Source organism: Medicago truncatula, chromosome 3, assembly GCF_003473485.1.
Source record: "Medicago truncatula cultivar Jemalong A17 chromosome 3, MtrunA17r5.0-ANR, whole genome shotgun sequence".
In the NCBI taxonomy this organism is placed as follows: Eukaryota; Viridiplantae; Streptophyta; class Magnoliopsida; order Fabales; family Fabaceae; genus Medicago; species Medicago truncatula.
The window spans coordinates 4,562,120-4,575,071 of record NC_053044.1 but is presented as its reverse complement, the minus strand read 5'-3'; the positions used below and the strand labels follow the sequence as shown (position 1 = coordinate 4,575,071).

General features: G+C 40.5%; 1 protein-coding gene across 1 annotated transcript; it reads right to left on the bottom strand.

Moving 5' to 3' along the window:
- Positions 1–2,956: 2,956 nt before the first annotated feature.
- On the bottom strand, positions 2,957–6,400 carry LOC112420033 (uncharacterized). Its single transcript, XM_024778624.1, has 2 exons — positions 3,614–6,400; positions 2,957–3,424 (listed from the first exon to the last, which is right to left on the bottom strand). Exons 1-2 carry the CDS (start codon positions 6,398–6,400, stop codon positions 2,957–2,959), a joined length of 3,255 nt encoding a protein of 1,084 aa, XP_024634392.1.
- Between the last annotated feature and the right edge of the window lie 6,552 nt (positions 6,401–12,952).

The window sequence follows — 12,952 nt, the reverse complement described above, 5'->3', positions numbered from 1 at the left end:
ACATCACATGCCAACATTTTATGAGAAAGTATACCACAAAAAATGCACAAACTTAGATCAAACACAAAATTAATCAAGAAAAATAACACACACATTTTTATCATTTTTTAAACCACTGGAAAATGTCTCAAAAGTGTTAAAATGTATTAAGAAACATATGACAATTTTTTAGAATTTTTAGAGAAAAGATTGAGCATGCAGAGGTCCAGTTAGCAAAAAAGCAGGGTGCAGATAGCAGGAAAAAAAGCAAAAAAAACGCAAAGAACCCTAGGCCCAAACCAAACAAAAGATCCGGATTCACCAGGAGCGTTGGATTGATCCAGGGAAGGAAACCCTAGATCCAACGGCGCAGAAGGAAAGGGAGAGAACCGGAAATAAACCGGACCGGTTCAGGTGCTTATAAATAGGCTCAGGCACCGGTTTATTTCATTCTTCTCCCTCCTTTCTCTCTCTAAGTTTAACTTAGAGAGAGGCTCTCACTTCTCTCTTACAATTCCGGTTGTCTTCTCCGGCGAGGCTCACTTTTCCGGCGCGGTGGCCGGCGGTGGCACCACCACGCCGGAGTTCAAAACTCCTCCGATTCAAATTTTTCTTACATTTTTAAACATCCTTTTTCTTCTACTTCTCGAATCCGAGCTTAGATTTTTCAAAAAAAGCTTCAATCGGAGTAGATCTGAGTTTGAACCTTGAAGAAAACTTTTTGAAAATGAAGAAAAAGGAAGAGGAAAGTGAAGAAGGTTACCTTTTCCGCTGTGCTTTGCGATTCTGGCTTTAGCTTCTTCGCGTTTCTCCTCTTTCCTCTTCTCGTGACTCTTTGACCGAATTTGTGCTTGTTGTTTGGTGATGTTCTTGGTGATTTGGTTCGGACTTTGTTGATTTTGGTGGTTCTTGGCGCGGATTTGTTGCTGGATTTGGCGCTGGATTCGGTCTTGTTGCCGGATTCGGTGCTGGATTTAGTTTTGTTGCTGGATTCGGACTTTTTCCTCTTCTCCTCTCTCTGTGATCGTGCTCGGATTCGCCGCTTTCGGTGGCGAATTCGCACTTGAATTGCAGAGCAGAAACGGTTCAGTGATGAAGATTCGCGAAGAATCTCTGAGGATCGTACAAAAAGAAGGATGAATTTGATGAATTTGTGATGATTTCGGTTAGGGTTTATGTGAATATTCTTGATGATTTTCTATGATTTTTCTGTTTTGATTTGTAACTGAATGGAGAGAGAAAAAAAATCTGTTTGTGGTGATTTCAATGATTGTGTATCCGATCCTGAAAATCTGACACTGTGTTGTTTTTATAGCTGACATGTGTACTTTGAGACCCAATGGGGTGATGACACCTGGACTGGACTTAGGGACCTCTCTGCAAAAAAGGAAAAATTGAAGGATTGGACTGTAATAATAAAAAAGGACTAAAATGTAATTTTTAAACTGTTTGGGACTGAAATGCAATTTTAGAAACTGTCTCTTGGACTAAAATGCAATTTAAAAATAAAATTGGATTAAAATTGGTAATTTGAAAAAACGTAAAGTGAAACCAAAAATAAAATCAACAAAAGGACTAAAACGAACCAAATACTGACATGAGGTATTTCAAAATACCTCCCTGTCAAAATTTTGACAGGAAAAGACCAAAATGCCCCTGGGGACTAAACTGACTCAGACTGACTTAGATGCAATTTTTGAAATGATTTTTAAACAAAGATTCAACAATGGTTTGTACAGACAAATTGAAAAGACTCAGAGACCAACACAGGGATTAAAATGGGTTCCACTGTAGGAAATGACAAAAATACCCTTTTGTATGATTTTTGCAATAAAATGCAGGAAAATGCAATATGATGTTTCTGAGAGGGTTTTCCAAATGACTTGTAATGCAAGAAAGATATTTTGGATAGCTTTATCCAAGAAAATCAAAGATAAAATCATGATTGAAAATAGTTTGAGACAGAGATATTGAAATATGCAGATGAAACAAAATAAAGGTTCGGAGTAAAATAACAGCAAATTGACAAATGTCAGTGTTGGAAAAGAAATTCGAATGAGTATTTTTAGGTCCAAAATCGGGGTACAACAACTATCAACTAATACATCAATGTGAGGTAAAGGGAAATCATCTTTCAGACTAGCTTTGTTCAAATCCCGATAGTCAACACACATTCTGACCTTACCATCTTTCTTTGGAACAGGCACTATGTTGGCCAACCATTGAGGATATTCGGAGGTAATCAAGAAACCTGCGTCAATTTGCTTTCGCACTTCCTCTTTGATCTTGAGAGCCATATCTGGATGAGATCTTCTTAACTTCTGCTTGACTGGAGGACACTCGGGCTTCAAAGGCAAACGGTGTTCCACAACATCATGGTCTAACCCCGGCATGTCTTTGTAGGACCATGCAAATATATCATCATACTCTCTGAGAAGCTCAATTATCTTTTTCTTGACAGACGGCTCCAATTACGCTCCAATCTTAATTTCTTTTTTATCATCCTCAGTACCCAGGTTGATTAACTCTATTTCTTCCTTGTGAGGCTGAATGGCTTTTCTTTCTTGCTCTAACATCCATCGAAGCTCATCGGGAATCTCTTCATCCTCTTCTACCCAAGCCTCGTAAACTGGGAACTCAAAGTTGGGAGGCAGCATAGGGTCACCATGTTAAATGGGCTCATGTATGTTCAGTCTGCATATGATTCATGATTGATTTTTAGTAAGATAGTGAATGCAGACCTTTGAAATTGATTTTTTTTTTTTAAAAGAAAAAGAGAACAAGTTTTTTTTTTGGTTTTTTGTATTACCATTTTTTCCAGAAAAAGCACTAAAATATAATAACGGCCGTGACAGAAACGACAATTTTCATTAATACTGAAAACACACTCAAAGTAAAAACAAACCCTGCAAGATTTCACTTTCGTCTGGGGTAGGACGAAAGGAGTTTTCTTAAAAAAAACAAAAAGACAAACACATTACTTAGAAAGAGGTATCGCAGAAGGGATGTCAACAACAATCCAATTGCAGCAGTTTCCACCAGGAGTCACAAAGTCAGGTGCCACCTCTTCTGATTGATCTTCCAAGATTGCATTAGTCTCAGGTGGCGCATTAATGAATCCGGCACTGTGAAAGGTACCCCTAGTTGGGTCGAACATCATTTGCTTATTGCCGGAGAAACCCAGACCTTCTTTGTGCTTGTTCTCGGGCAACTGTACTAACTTCCCCCAACCTTCCGCTTTTCCTTCTTGAATTACTCTCTGAGCATCCTTTAGAGATACCATGCATGTTTCACCTCTTGTAGTACCACTTTCAACTGAAAGCCCCTGGAATGATGTTCCATCCGAACTTTCACCACCAATGAAGGAAAAAGACGACAAATGGCTAACCAAAAGAGCTGATTCCCCACTCACTGTAACAAGCTTTCCACGACTCACAAACTTTAGCTTTTAATGAAGGGTGGATGTTACTGCCCCGGCTTTATGAATCCATGGTCTACCAAGTAAACAGCTGTAGGAAGCTTGAATATCCATTATCTGGAATGTAACTTTAAACTCTTGGGGCTCAATAGTGATAGGTAAATCTACTTCTCCCCATACCGTCTTTCTGGATCCATCAAATGCCCTTACTCATACGCAACTAGGCCTAATAAATCCATCTGAATATGTCAATTTATCAAAGGTTGTCTTCGCCATCACATTGAGGGAAGAACCGGTGTCTATCAAGACATTGGACAAAGAATCTGTTGTGCACATAACAGAGATATGCAAGGACATATTATGATTTTTCCCCTCCACTTGGAGGTCTTCATCACTGAAACTCAGATTGTTGCATGCCGTCACATTTCCAACAATGCTCCCAAATTGACCCAAAGTCACATCATGGTCTACGTAGGCTTGATTCAACACTTTCATTAAGGCATCCCTATGAGCATCAGAGCTTGTCAATGGTGACATAATAGAAATCTTTGATGGAGTCTGCAATAACTGATCCACTATCTTATAATCAGTTTTCTTGATCAGCTTCAAAATCTCATCATTATCAGTTCCACTAGGTTGAACCACACTCTTACCCTTGCTAGGATCCGGTACCGGCACGGACTCTATCACCGGAGCTTTCTTCTTTGCTTGCACAACAGCCGGAAGAATACGTCCACTTCTCAGAATTTGACTATTCTCCGCAATGTTACTCACAGAAGTTGAGGGACTCAAGGATATCTCTTTACCATTCTCTATGCTTGTAGGTTCATAGTTATACGGCATGACGTTTTGAGAGAAAAACGGCTTGGGTCTTGGTACACAAATCACAAGAGGAGTGACGACTGGCTTGGAATTGTCCTTGAACACCGGAGTAACACCGTCAATTGACTTCGCACTATCCTTGAACACAGGGATTACAACACAAATGCTCTTGTCCTCCCTTGTGACAACCAGGTCTCCTCGATCCATTAGCCCTTGCACATCATTTTGAACCTGCACGCAGCCGCGGGGGTCCACAGAACATACCTCACAACTATTATGATTGTGGCTAAACATAGCTGCCTCACACATTTTCACATGTAATGGAACCAACGGAGTTTTGATATCCTGAGAGCGAGTGACAAGACCCCCTTCTTGATAATCTTCAACCATGTTAACAGTAGGCCCATGGGGTGGCAGAGGATTGTTTGGAGCAACAGGGTTAGGGTCAGTAAAGGATAAATCTTTGTTATGAATCAACTTTTGAACTGCTTCTTTAAAGGGGTAACAATGTTCAATGTCATGTCCCGGTGCCCCTTGATGGAAGGCACAATTTCTATCAGCACGGAACCATGGGGGTAAAGGGTTCTGCACACGAGGAGGTGGTAGGGTCTGAACAAGACCTCTGGCAAGCAACGAAGGTAACAAGGCTTCATATGTCATGGGAATAGGGGGAAATTGGTTTCTTTGAGGGCGAGGTTGTTGTTGTTGAGCTCGAGGGCGAGGCTGTTGTGGCTGTGGTGGTGGGGTATAGTATGGTTGCTGATAAAACGGTTGTGGCTGATAAGGTTGTGGTTGATATAGTGGTGGATAATATGGGTGGGGTGTTTGAGGCCTTTGTAGTTGATAGTTTGGGTTTTGTGGAGCTGGGGTAGGTGGTGGAATGTTAGCAACATAGGGGTAGCTGGGGTAAACAGGCTGGGATCCGCCATGGGCCACCATGCCAACCTCTTGAGCGTTCTTCTTTGAGTACCCATTTCCGAACTTCCTATTACCATTAGATGAACCACCTGAAGAAGCACCATCCTTACTCACACGTCCCTTACGGACCCAATCTTCAATGCGCACACCCATATCTACCATATCGGTAAACTTTTGTGAAGCACAACCAAGCATCTTCTCTGAGTAGAAAGGGCTCAGAGTCTCATAGAATAGATCAGACACTTCCCTTTCATCCAGAGGCGGACGGATTTGAGCAGATTTCTGAACGAAGCGCTGAGCGTATTCCTTATCACCCTGAGTCATAGATTGAAGTTCTTTCCGGTTAGGTGCCAGATAAGAGTTATATTTGTACTGTTGGATGAAAGCATTGGCCAACTCCTCAAATGTAGTGATGCCCTTCAAATTCATGTACCACGTATGTGCGGGACCAGTCAAACTGTCCTGGAAACAGTGAATAAGAAGAGGCTCATTATTCTTGTGAGCTATCATCTTCCTGACATATGTGACTAAGTGCATCTCAGGGCAAGTATCCCCTGTGTACTTTTCAAAGATTGGCATTTTAAACTTATGAGGTATCACCACGTCTGGAACCAAGTAGAGGTCATTCACATTCTGACTGAACATTTCTTTACCGCGGATAGTCTTTAACTCTTTATGCACCGCCTCAAACTTTTCTTCCAAGTTTCCCACCCTATCATCACCCGCCACACTATTGGAGTGATAAACTTGATCTTCTTCTTGATGAGCAGCATGAACAAGGGGTCCAGCATAGGTCATAGTGGCCTGAGGAAAAGGCTGGCCGGACTGATAAAACGGTGTTTGTTGCTGACCAAAAGGGAACTGCATTTCCGGTGCATTATGACGAACACCTTCATTATTTGTGAGTGGCATGCCCCACGGATAGCCTGGCGGCATATGATACTGAGGAGGGATATAAAAACCAAGAGAGCCAGCAGGACGAAACCCTGAATTATACATGTTTGTCATATCACCAGAGGAAAACTGATTCACCAAAGGCTGTGTAGTACCAATAGTTGCAGTAGAAATTGGCTGGGTCACCGGAGAACCAGCAGGCTGAGAGACTTCAACATCTGCCCGAACAGTCTGAACAGCTTTTGCTTGAGAGGCTTGTGCCTGTGCGGCCATCATGTCCATCATCATTGCAGTTATCTTTTCCATACCTTCCTTGAGGCTACTAACTTCTTCCCTAAGGTCATTGTTCTCTTGCTCAGTAGCTACCATTTTCTTTTTGATGTATGCACGAGTATGGTGAACACGGGTAGGTCTGTGCTGAATACGTCGGACCACCTTTGCTTCTCTCCTGAGGCAGAAATGAGGAAAATATGAGACTTGGCTTTGACACTTTTTATGAATGCAACATGATGCATGATATGCTATATGCCAAAATATGCAATTTTTATATATTTTTTATCGAAGGACCTATAGAAGTAATTTTGTAAACATATCAACCTAAATAATTCATATATACAAAAAAACAAAGTTGATTACAAGATAATTCCCTTTCTAACAACAAAGCCAAGGGATAGACTTTCAAAGTAAAAACCAGATAATTCCCTTTTAACAGACTGAGCCAAGGGATAGACTCCAAAGTACATAAAGGAAAAACTAGTAAAAGCGTGTAAAACAAACTGAACGACCCTCGAGCTCCTGAAGGGGACTAGTCCTCAAAATCAGAATGTGGACCATCAAAAAGATCCATACGCCTCTTCTTCCTCCCCGGACAAACCTTGTCAAGAAAGTCTTCCTTCTTTTGGAGAGCGGCCCTCAGCCTAATATTTTCTTCCTTTTCCTGGCGATTAGCCTGGATCTGCTGATCCAAAAGGTTCTTCAAAGTATCATACTCTTGCTCTTTCTTGCGGTACTTTCTTTCCCACATGTAACTTTCGCGGGTTAACTCAGCTATCTTCTCCTGGCACTCTTTCTCGGTGTCAAAGGTCATAGGCAGGGGTGGTGCTGGAGTGATTGCAGATACAAACCTTGATATCTTGTAAGGCATCCTGATTTGGACAGCTCTATCTATCACCCACTGAGTGTATGATTCATGAACGGCGCCTGTCTTTTTTCCTAACTGGCCTTTGTCTCTTCTACGAATGGTGTGCCAAGCTCGCACGACCTGCTCCCTCATGCCTGTACTGTCCTCTGTGTTGAAGTAATACACATTCTCTAGATAGATGCTGAGAGGCTTCTTTTCCATGGGATATCCGAACTGGCGTCTGGCAAGTGTAGGATTGTAGCTAATTCCTCCCTCCATACCAAGAAGTGGTACATTGGCGAATTTCCCACAACTGTCAATAATAGTTCCTTTGTCATAAACCCGGTCGTACCACACTACCTCGGCTGGAGTAAGGGACATGAGTCTTTTTGACCAAAGAAGGTTTTCTGGATTGGTGGTGAAGTGAGGAGTTCGGGGTAAGAGAGAGGTGATCCACCGATATAACAATTGCGCACAACAAAGGATAGTTCCACGACCAGCTTGGGTGCGTCTATGGATGGAGAGATAGGTATCACCTAATAAGGTAGGGACAGGGTTCTTTGACAAGAAAATTTGGATGGCCTTGATGTCCACAAAGTTGTCGAGGCTAGGGAAGAGTACGAGGCCATAAACAAGCAAGGCCAGGATAGAGTTAAAAGCATAGGCAACCCCCATTTTGTCAAAGAATGTGGTCCTTTCGTAAAGGAAATCAGTGGAGAAACCCAAAAATTTCCCCCTGGTGATGAGATGTGTTTTCACTTCGTCCGTTTCAAGATGGAGGGTTGCGGCAATGGTTGAGTGTTTGGGAGTTTCCTCGAGGCCACTGAAAGGTACTTTGTCCAACACTGGTAGATTAATCCAACAAGAGTACTCCTCCAAGGTGGGAAGGATCTGGTAATCTTGAAAAGTAAAGCAATGGTAGCCCGGGTCATAGAACTGGACAAAAGCATTGAGAAGCCCTTCGTCGATATCCGTCTTAACAACACCCAGCAAATTTCCATGTTGCTCGAAAAAGTCATCCGTACAAAGCACTTTCTTCCCTAGCTTTCTCAAACTCAAAAGATCCGGCTTCCTGAAACTATACTGCCTAAGACTCCTCATATCTACAATGTTTACAACAAAGCTTTTATAAGTCCTTCAATTTTTTTTGATGAAATGAAAAGATATTTATGGATGAATGCATGTATGCATGATAATGCTAGGATGTATGGTGAAGTTAAGTAACAACGCCATTTGGTAAGGACTAAGGTTTCAAATTGCACTTGTAACAAGGGTTCTACCAAGTTCCCAAAGTCTTTAACCACCTCCGAATATTTATCGGGTGACGGGAGTACTCCCATTCCAATTATATTCGTCGGATAGTCTCGTTTGAGTGTAGTATCGCGTATCAACTAATTCAAGAGTACTCTCGATTAGCCACCGCACTACGTCCTAAAAGGCCAAGATGGGTTAAAGGTGACTAAAGGTCCTCAACTTCAATGGTCACTTGAAAACAGCATGCCAAACATGAGTACTCACGTTGACAACATATACTTCCAAGATCCCTCCGTTGAGTGGGGTTATCACATGTGCCAATACCGAAGAGTACTCTTGGTATGGAACTATGATTATACCACCGTCCTATCTTAAGTTTCCCTCAAGCTCGGGTGTAGAGCTTATCTCACCACTCACGTAGTATGTAAGAAGATATTTACAAAGCATAAACAAAAAATAAAGCACAAAATAAAGAAAGTAAGGTGGGTTTAACCCGCGTAGGATTTAAATCCCCAGTGAAGTCGCCATTTCTGTGCTCGTGATTTTCGGATATCAAACCATTAATTGATTTGAATCGTCAATCTTTGAACTCTTGATTTTTATTCGTGGAAAGGGAAAAAATGAGTGAAAAACCCTTATCGAGACTTTGGATTCGGGGGTTGGTTACGCGAAGGGAAGGTGCTAGCACCCTAAGCGTCTACGGTATTCCGTAGGAACCTCTTACCTAATTTATCTTGTGCTACATTCATTGCTTATTTGAAAATTATTACCTAAAAGTCTAAGTGAAAGAATGGAGGAAGAAGAAGTATGTTTTTGGTTATTTTTATTTGATTTGGAAGGATGAAAATCCTATGCCTACATACCCTTAAAGAAAAGGGATCAAAACCAATGTAGTTCACCTAAAAAGTTTCTTTTTGGTGGGTTAGGTTGATTTTAAGATATTTTTGAAAATGGGTTTTTAGAAGGGAAAGAGGCCTCAAGGCATGAGATAAAATAAGGTGAGGTTGGTCAAATTTTAATTACAAGAAATCAAATCTATTATGAATGTTAATTCAATTAAGCATTTGATTAAGAAAATAAAAGGAAAACACTTGGGTTACAAACCAAGGTTTATTAAAAAATATTTTTGAAGTTTTGACATATTTGATTTTTTTGTGGTTTTTGAATATTGGACTAAAATTAAACTAACGGAGCATAAAAATAAAACGTAGGTACTTCATGGTGACGTTGGATCACCATAAAGACCTATAACCTAAATTATAAAGCATAAAGAGAGGCATACACACGCACACACACATGCACCTACGACTACTACATAAAAGCCTATGATACATTCTAAAGTCTGCGGAAAATAAATGACAAGAAAAATAAATTATTTACATTAAGCCTAGTTTACATTCTAACATAAATGACATAAATAAATAAAACATGCATGAGAGAGTATAAAATAATGATTACGATGCTAAAAAAACAAAAAAAAATAAAAGGCATGAAAGAAATAATAAAAAAAAATGAGGTTCAATCACAAGGTTGGGGGGGGGGGGGGTGCAGCAGTATTATGGGGTGTGCAGTATATAAAGAGGAATTGAAACTGGGCCTTTGGAAAACAGATGGGGCGTTGGGCTTAAAGGGAACCGGTTTTAGGTCCGGTTCGGTTCAAGCGCTGAACCGGTTCGGCCTAACAGTATATATAGGCTGTGGACTGGTTTTTTCATTTCAAACATGGATTTCTCTCTCTTCACTCATTTCCTCTCTGTTCTCTCTCTTCACTTCTTCATCTTCTCCGATAGGAGAGATGTTGGTCGGAGGTGGCTCCGGCGCGGTAGCCAACCACCATAGGTGGCGGCGCCGCCGCTAGAGCCACCCTCTTTTCTTTTTTTTTTACTCTTTCTCACTCTTTTCTTCTCCTCTATACTATTGTCAACCTAAAGTCCACAAAGACTAAATATACAACCCTATATCTACAAAAAAGGTAAAATTTTACTACCTTTGTGCCGGTTTGGACTTGAAGGTGATGTTGACGCCTCTGGGTCAGTGGTTCACGTACGGCCTCGACTGTGACGTCCTCCTCTCTTCTTTTGTGTTGACTGCGCGGTACGGATTTGTGAGGTGTATGGGTTGTTGGTTCGATGTAAATGGGTTTGTAACTGAGTTTCTGTTTGTTGAGTTCGTGAATGGTTACTGGTTTGTGTGTTGGTTGTGATTTTGGATGGATAGATTTGGTTTGGAACGATGGTGTATGAGGGTTGTTGTATGCAGGTTTTTTTTATTTGATTTTTGTATGCAGGTTTGCGGCTAGGGTTTGATGATGCTTTTTTGGTTGTGGAAATCGTCCGTGTTTGTTCTGATTTCCTCCTCTTTCTTTTAAAGGCTGATACAAATTCTTAAAAGGAAATAGATTAAAGGACCATGAATTGGTTTGATGGGTGATTAAGTGACTGTTAAAGGCTGAAACGTTTTTTAGCTTGATTTGGAAAGAATAAGCTGACTTGAGTAACTTTTGCCACTGATGGTGGCATGTTTGAGCAGAGGAAAGAATGGATCTCGGAAAAAAAAATCTAACTTATTGAAACTTTATTATTTTATTACCATAAAAAAAAGTAAAAAAGAAAGAGAAAAATAGGACCTTAAAATGGAAGATATAACAATAAAAGATAAAGGTAAATCTGAATAAAAATACGGAGGAAAGGCAAAAAATAAAAGATGGAAAATTAAAAAATAAAACTAAAAGACTAATAAATAAAAAAGTGAGGAGAGGGCCCGCAACCGGAACAAAAATGAGGTATTTTAAAATACCTCTCTGCCAAATTTTCACTGAAAAATCAGAGATCGATCAGAGTCAAACGACGCACGTCCGTGGGATCCTTGGTCAAAATTTAGGGTATGAAAGTATTGTATTGTGAACACCACTGATTGTATATGAAGTGTTCAAGTCAAACATATTTCCCTGTATTTTTGTTTGATCAGAAGACTCTTGCCTGCGTGCTTGAGCATTGGAAGACTCTTGCTTAGTGCTTGAGCATTGGAAGACTCTTGCCTGTGTGCTTGAGCATTTTGAGAAGTCTCATACTTAGAGAGTATTGAGCATTTGTAATCTTTGTGATTATAGTGAAATCTCCTTGGAAGTGCAAGGGGGACTGGACTACTTCCGATTTGTGGAAGGAACCAAGATAACTGCTTGTGTCTTATTCTTCTTTTCTCTGCTTTGATCTTTTCCGCTGCATATCTGATTCTGGTCATTACATCAGAAGCATTTCCAAACTGCTTCTCAAGTACTATCAGAAGAAGTATTTTTTGAGAGAAAAAGAAAACACAATTCAACCCCCCTTCTTGTGTTTTTCTCACCTTCAATTGGTATCAGAGCTTGCTCTGTTATCATAGCACTTAACCGTGTGACAGATCAAGATCCAAGAAAAACATGTCTAATGGAGAGGAATCAACTACTTCTATAAAATACAATAGTGTCAAACATGACTATGATACTGCTGAAAGAAAATCAGATTCTGGAAAAGCTCCAAAGTTCAATGGAGACCCAGAAGAGTTTTCATGGTGGAAAACCAATATGTACAGCTATATCATGGGATTGGATGAAGAACTATGGGATATTCTTGAAGATGGAGTTGATGATTTGGATTTGGATAAAGAAGGAGCTGCTATTGACAAAAAAATACACACTCCTGCTCAGAAGAAGCTTTATAAAAAGCATCACAAGATCAGAGGGATTATTGTTGCTTCTATTCCTCGTACTGAATACATGAAGATGAGTGATAAATCCACTGCTAAGGCAATGTTTGCATCACTCTGTGCCTACTACGAAGGAAGCAAGAAAGTTAGAGAAGCAAAGGCCCTAATGCTAGTTCATCAGTATGAGCTGTTCAAGATGAAGGATGATGAGAGTATAGAGATGTACTCAAGATTTCAAACTTTAGTATCTGGACTGCAAATACTGAAGAAGAGCTATGTTACTTCTGATCATGTTAGCAAAATTCTGAGAAGCTTACCTTCTAGATGGAGACCCAAAGTAACTGCTATTGAGGAAGCTAAGGATCTAAACACTTTGAGTGTTGAAGATCTTGTCAGTTCCCTCAAGGTACATGAAATGAGTCTGAATGAGCATGAGTCCTCTAAAAGGAGTAAATCTATTGCTCTACCATCTAAAGGAAAGTCTTCTAAATCTTCCAAAGCTTACAAGGCCAGTGAATCTGAAGAAGAATCACCTGATGGAGATTCTGATGAAGATCATTCTGTGAAGATGGCTATGCTGTCCAACAAGCTTGAGTATCTGGCAAGGAAGCAGAAGAAGTTTTTGAGCAAGAGGGGTGGCTATAAGAACTCTAGGAAAGAAGATCAGAAGGGGTGCTTCAACTGTAAGAAGCCAGGTCATTTCATTGCTGATTGCCCTGATCTTCAGAAGGAGAAGTCTAAAAGCAGACCCAAGAAACCAAGCTTCAGCTCTAGCAAATTCAGAAAGCAAATCAAAAAGAGTTTGATGGCGACCTGGGAAGATCTGGACAGTGAATCTGGTTCTGATAAAGAAGAAGCAGATG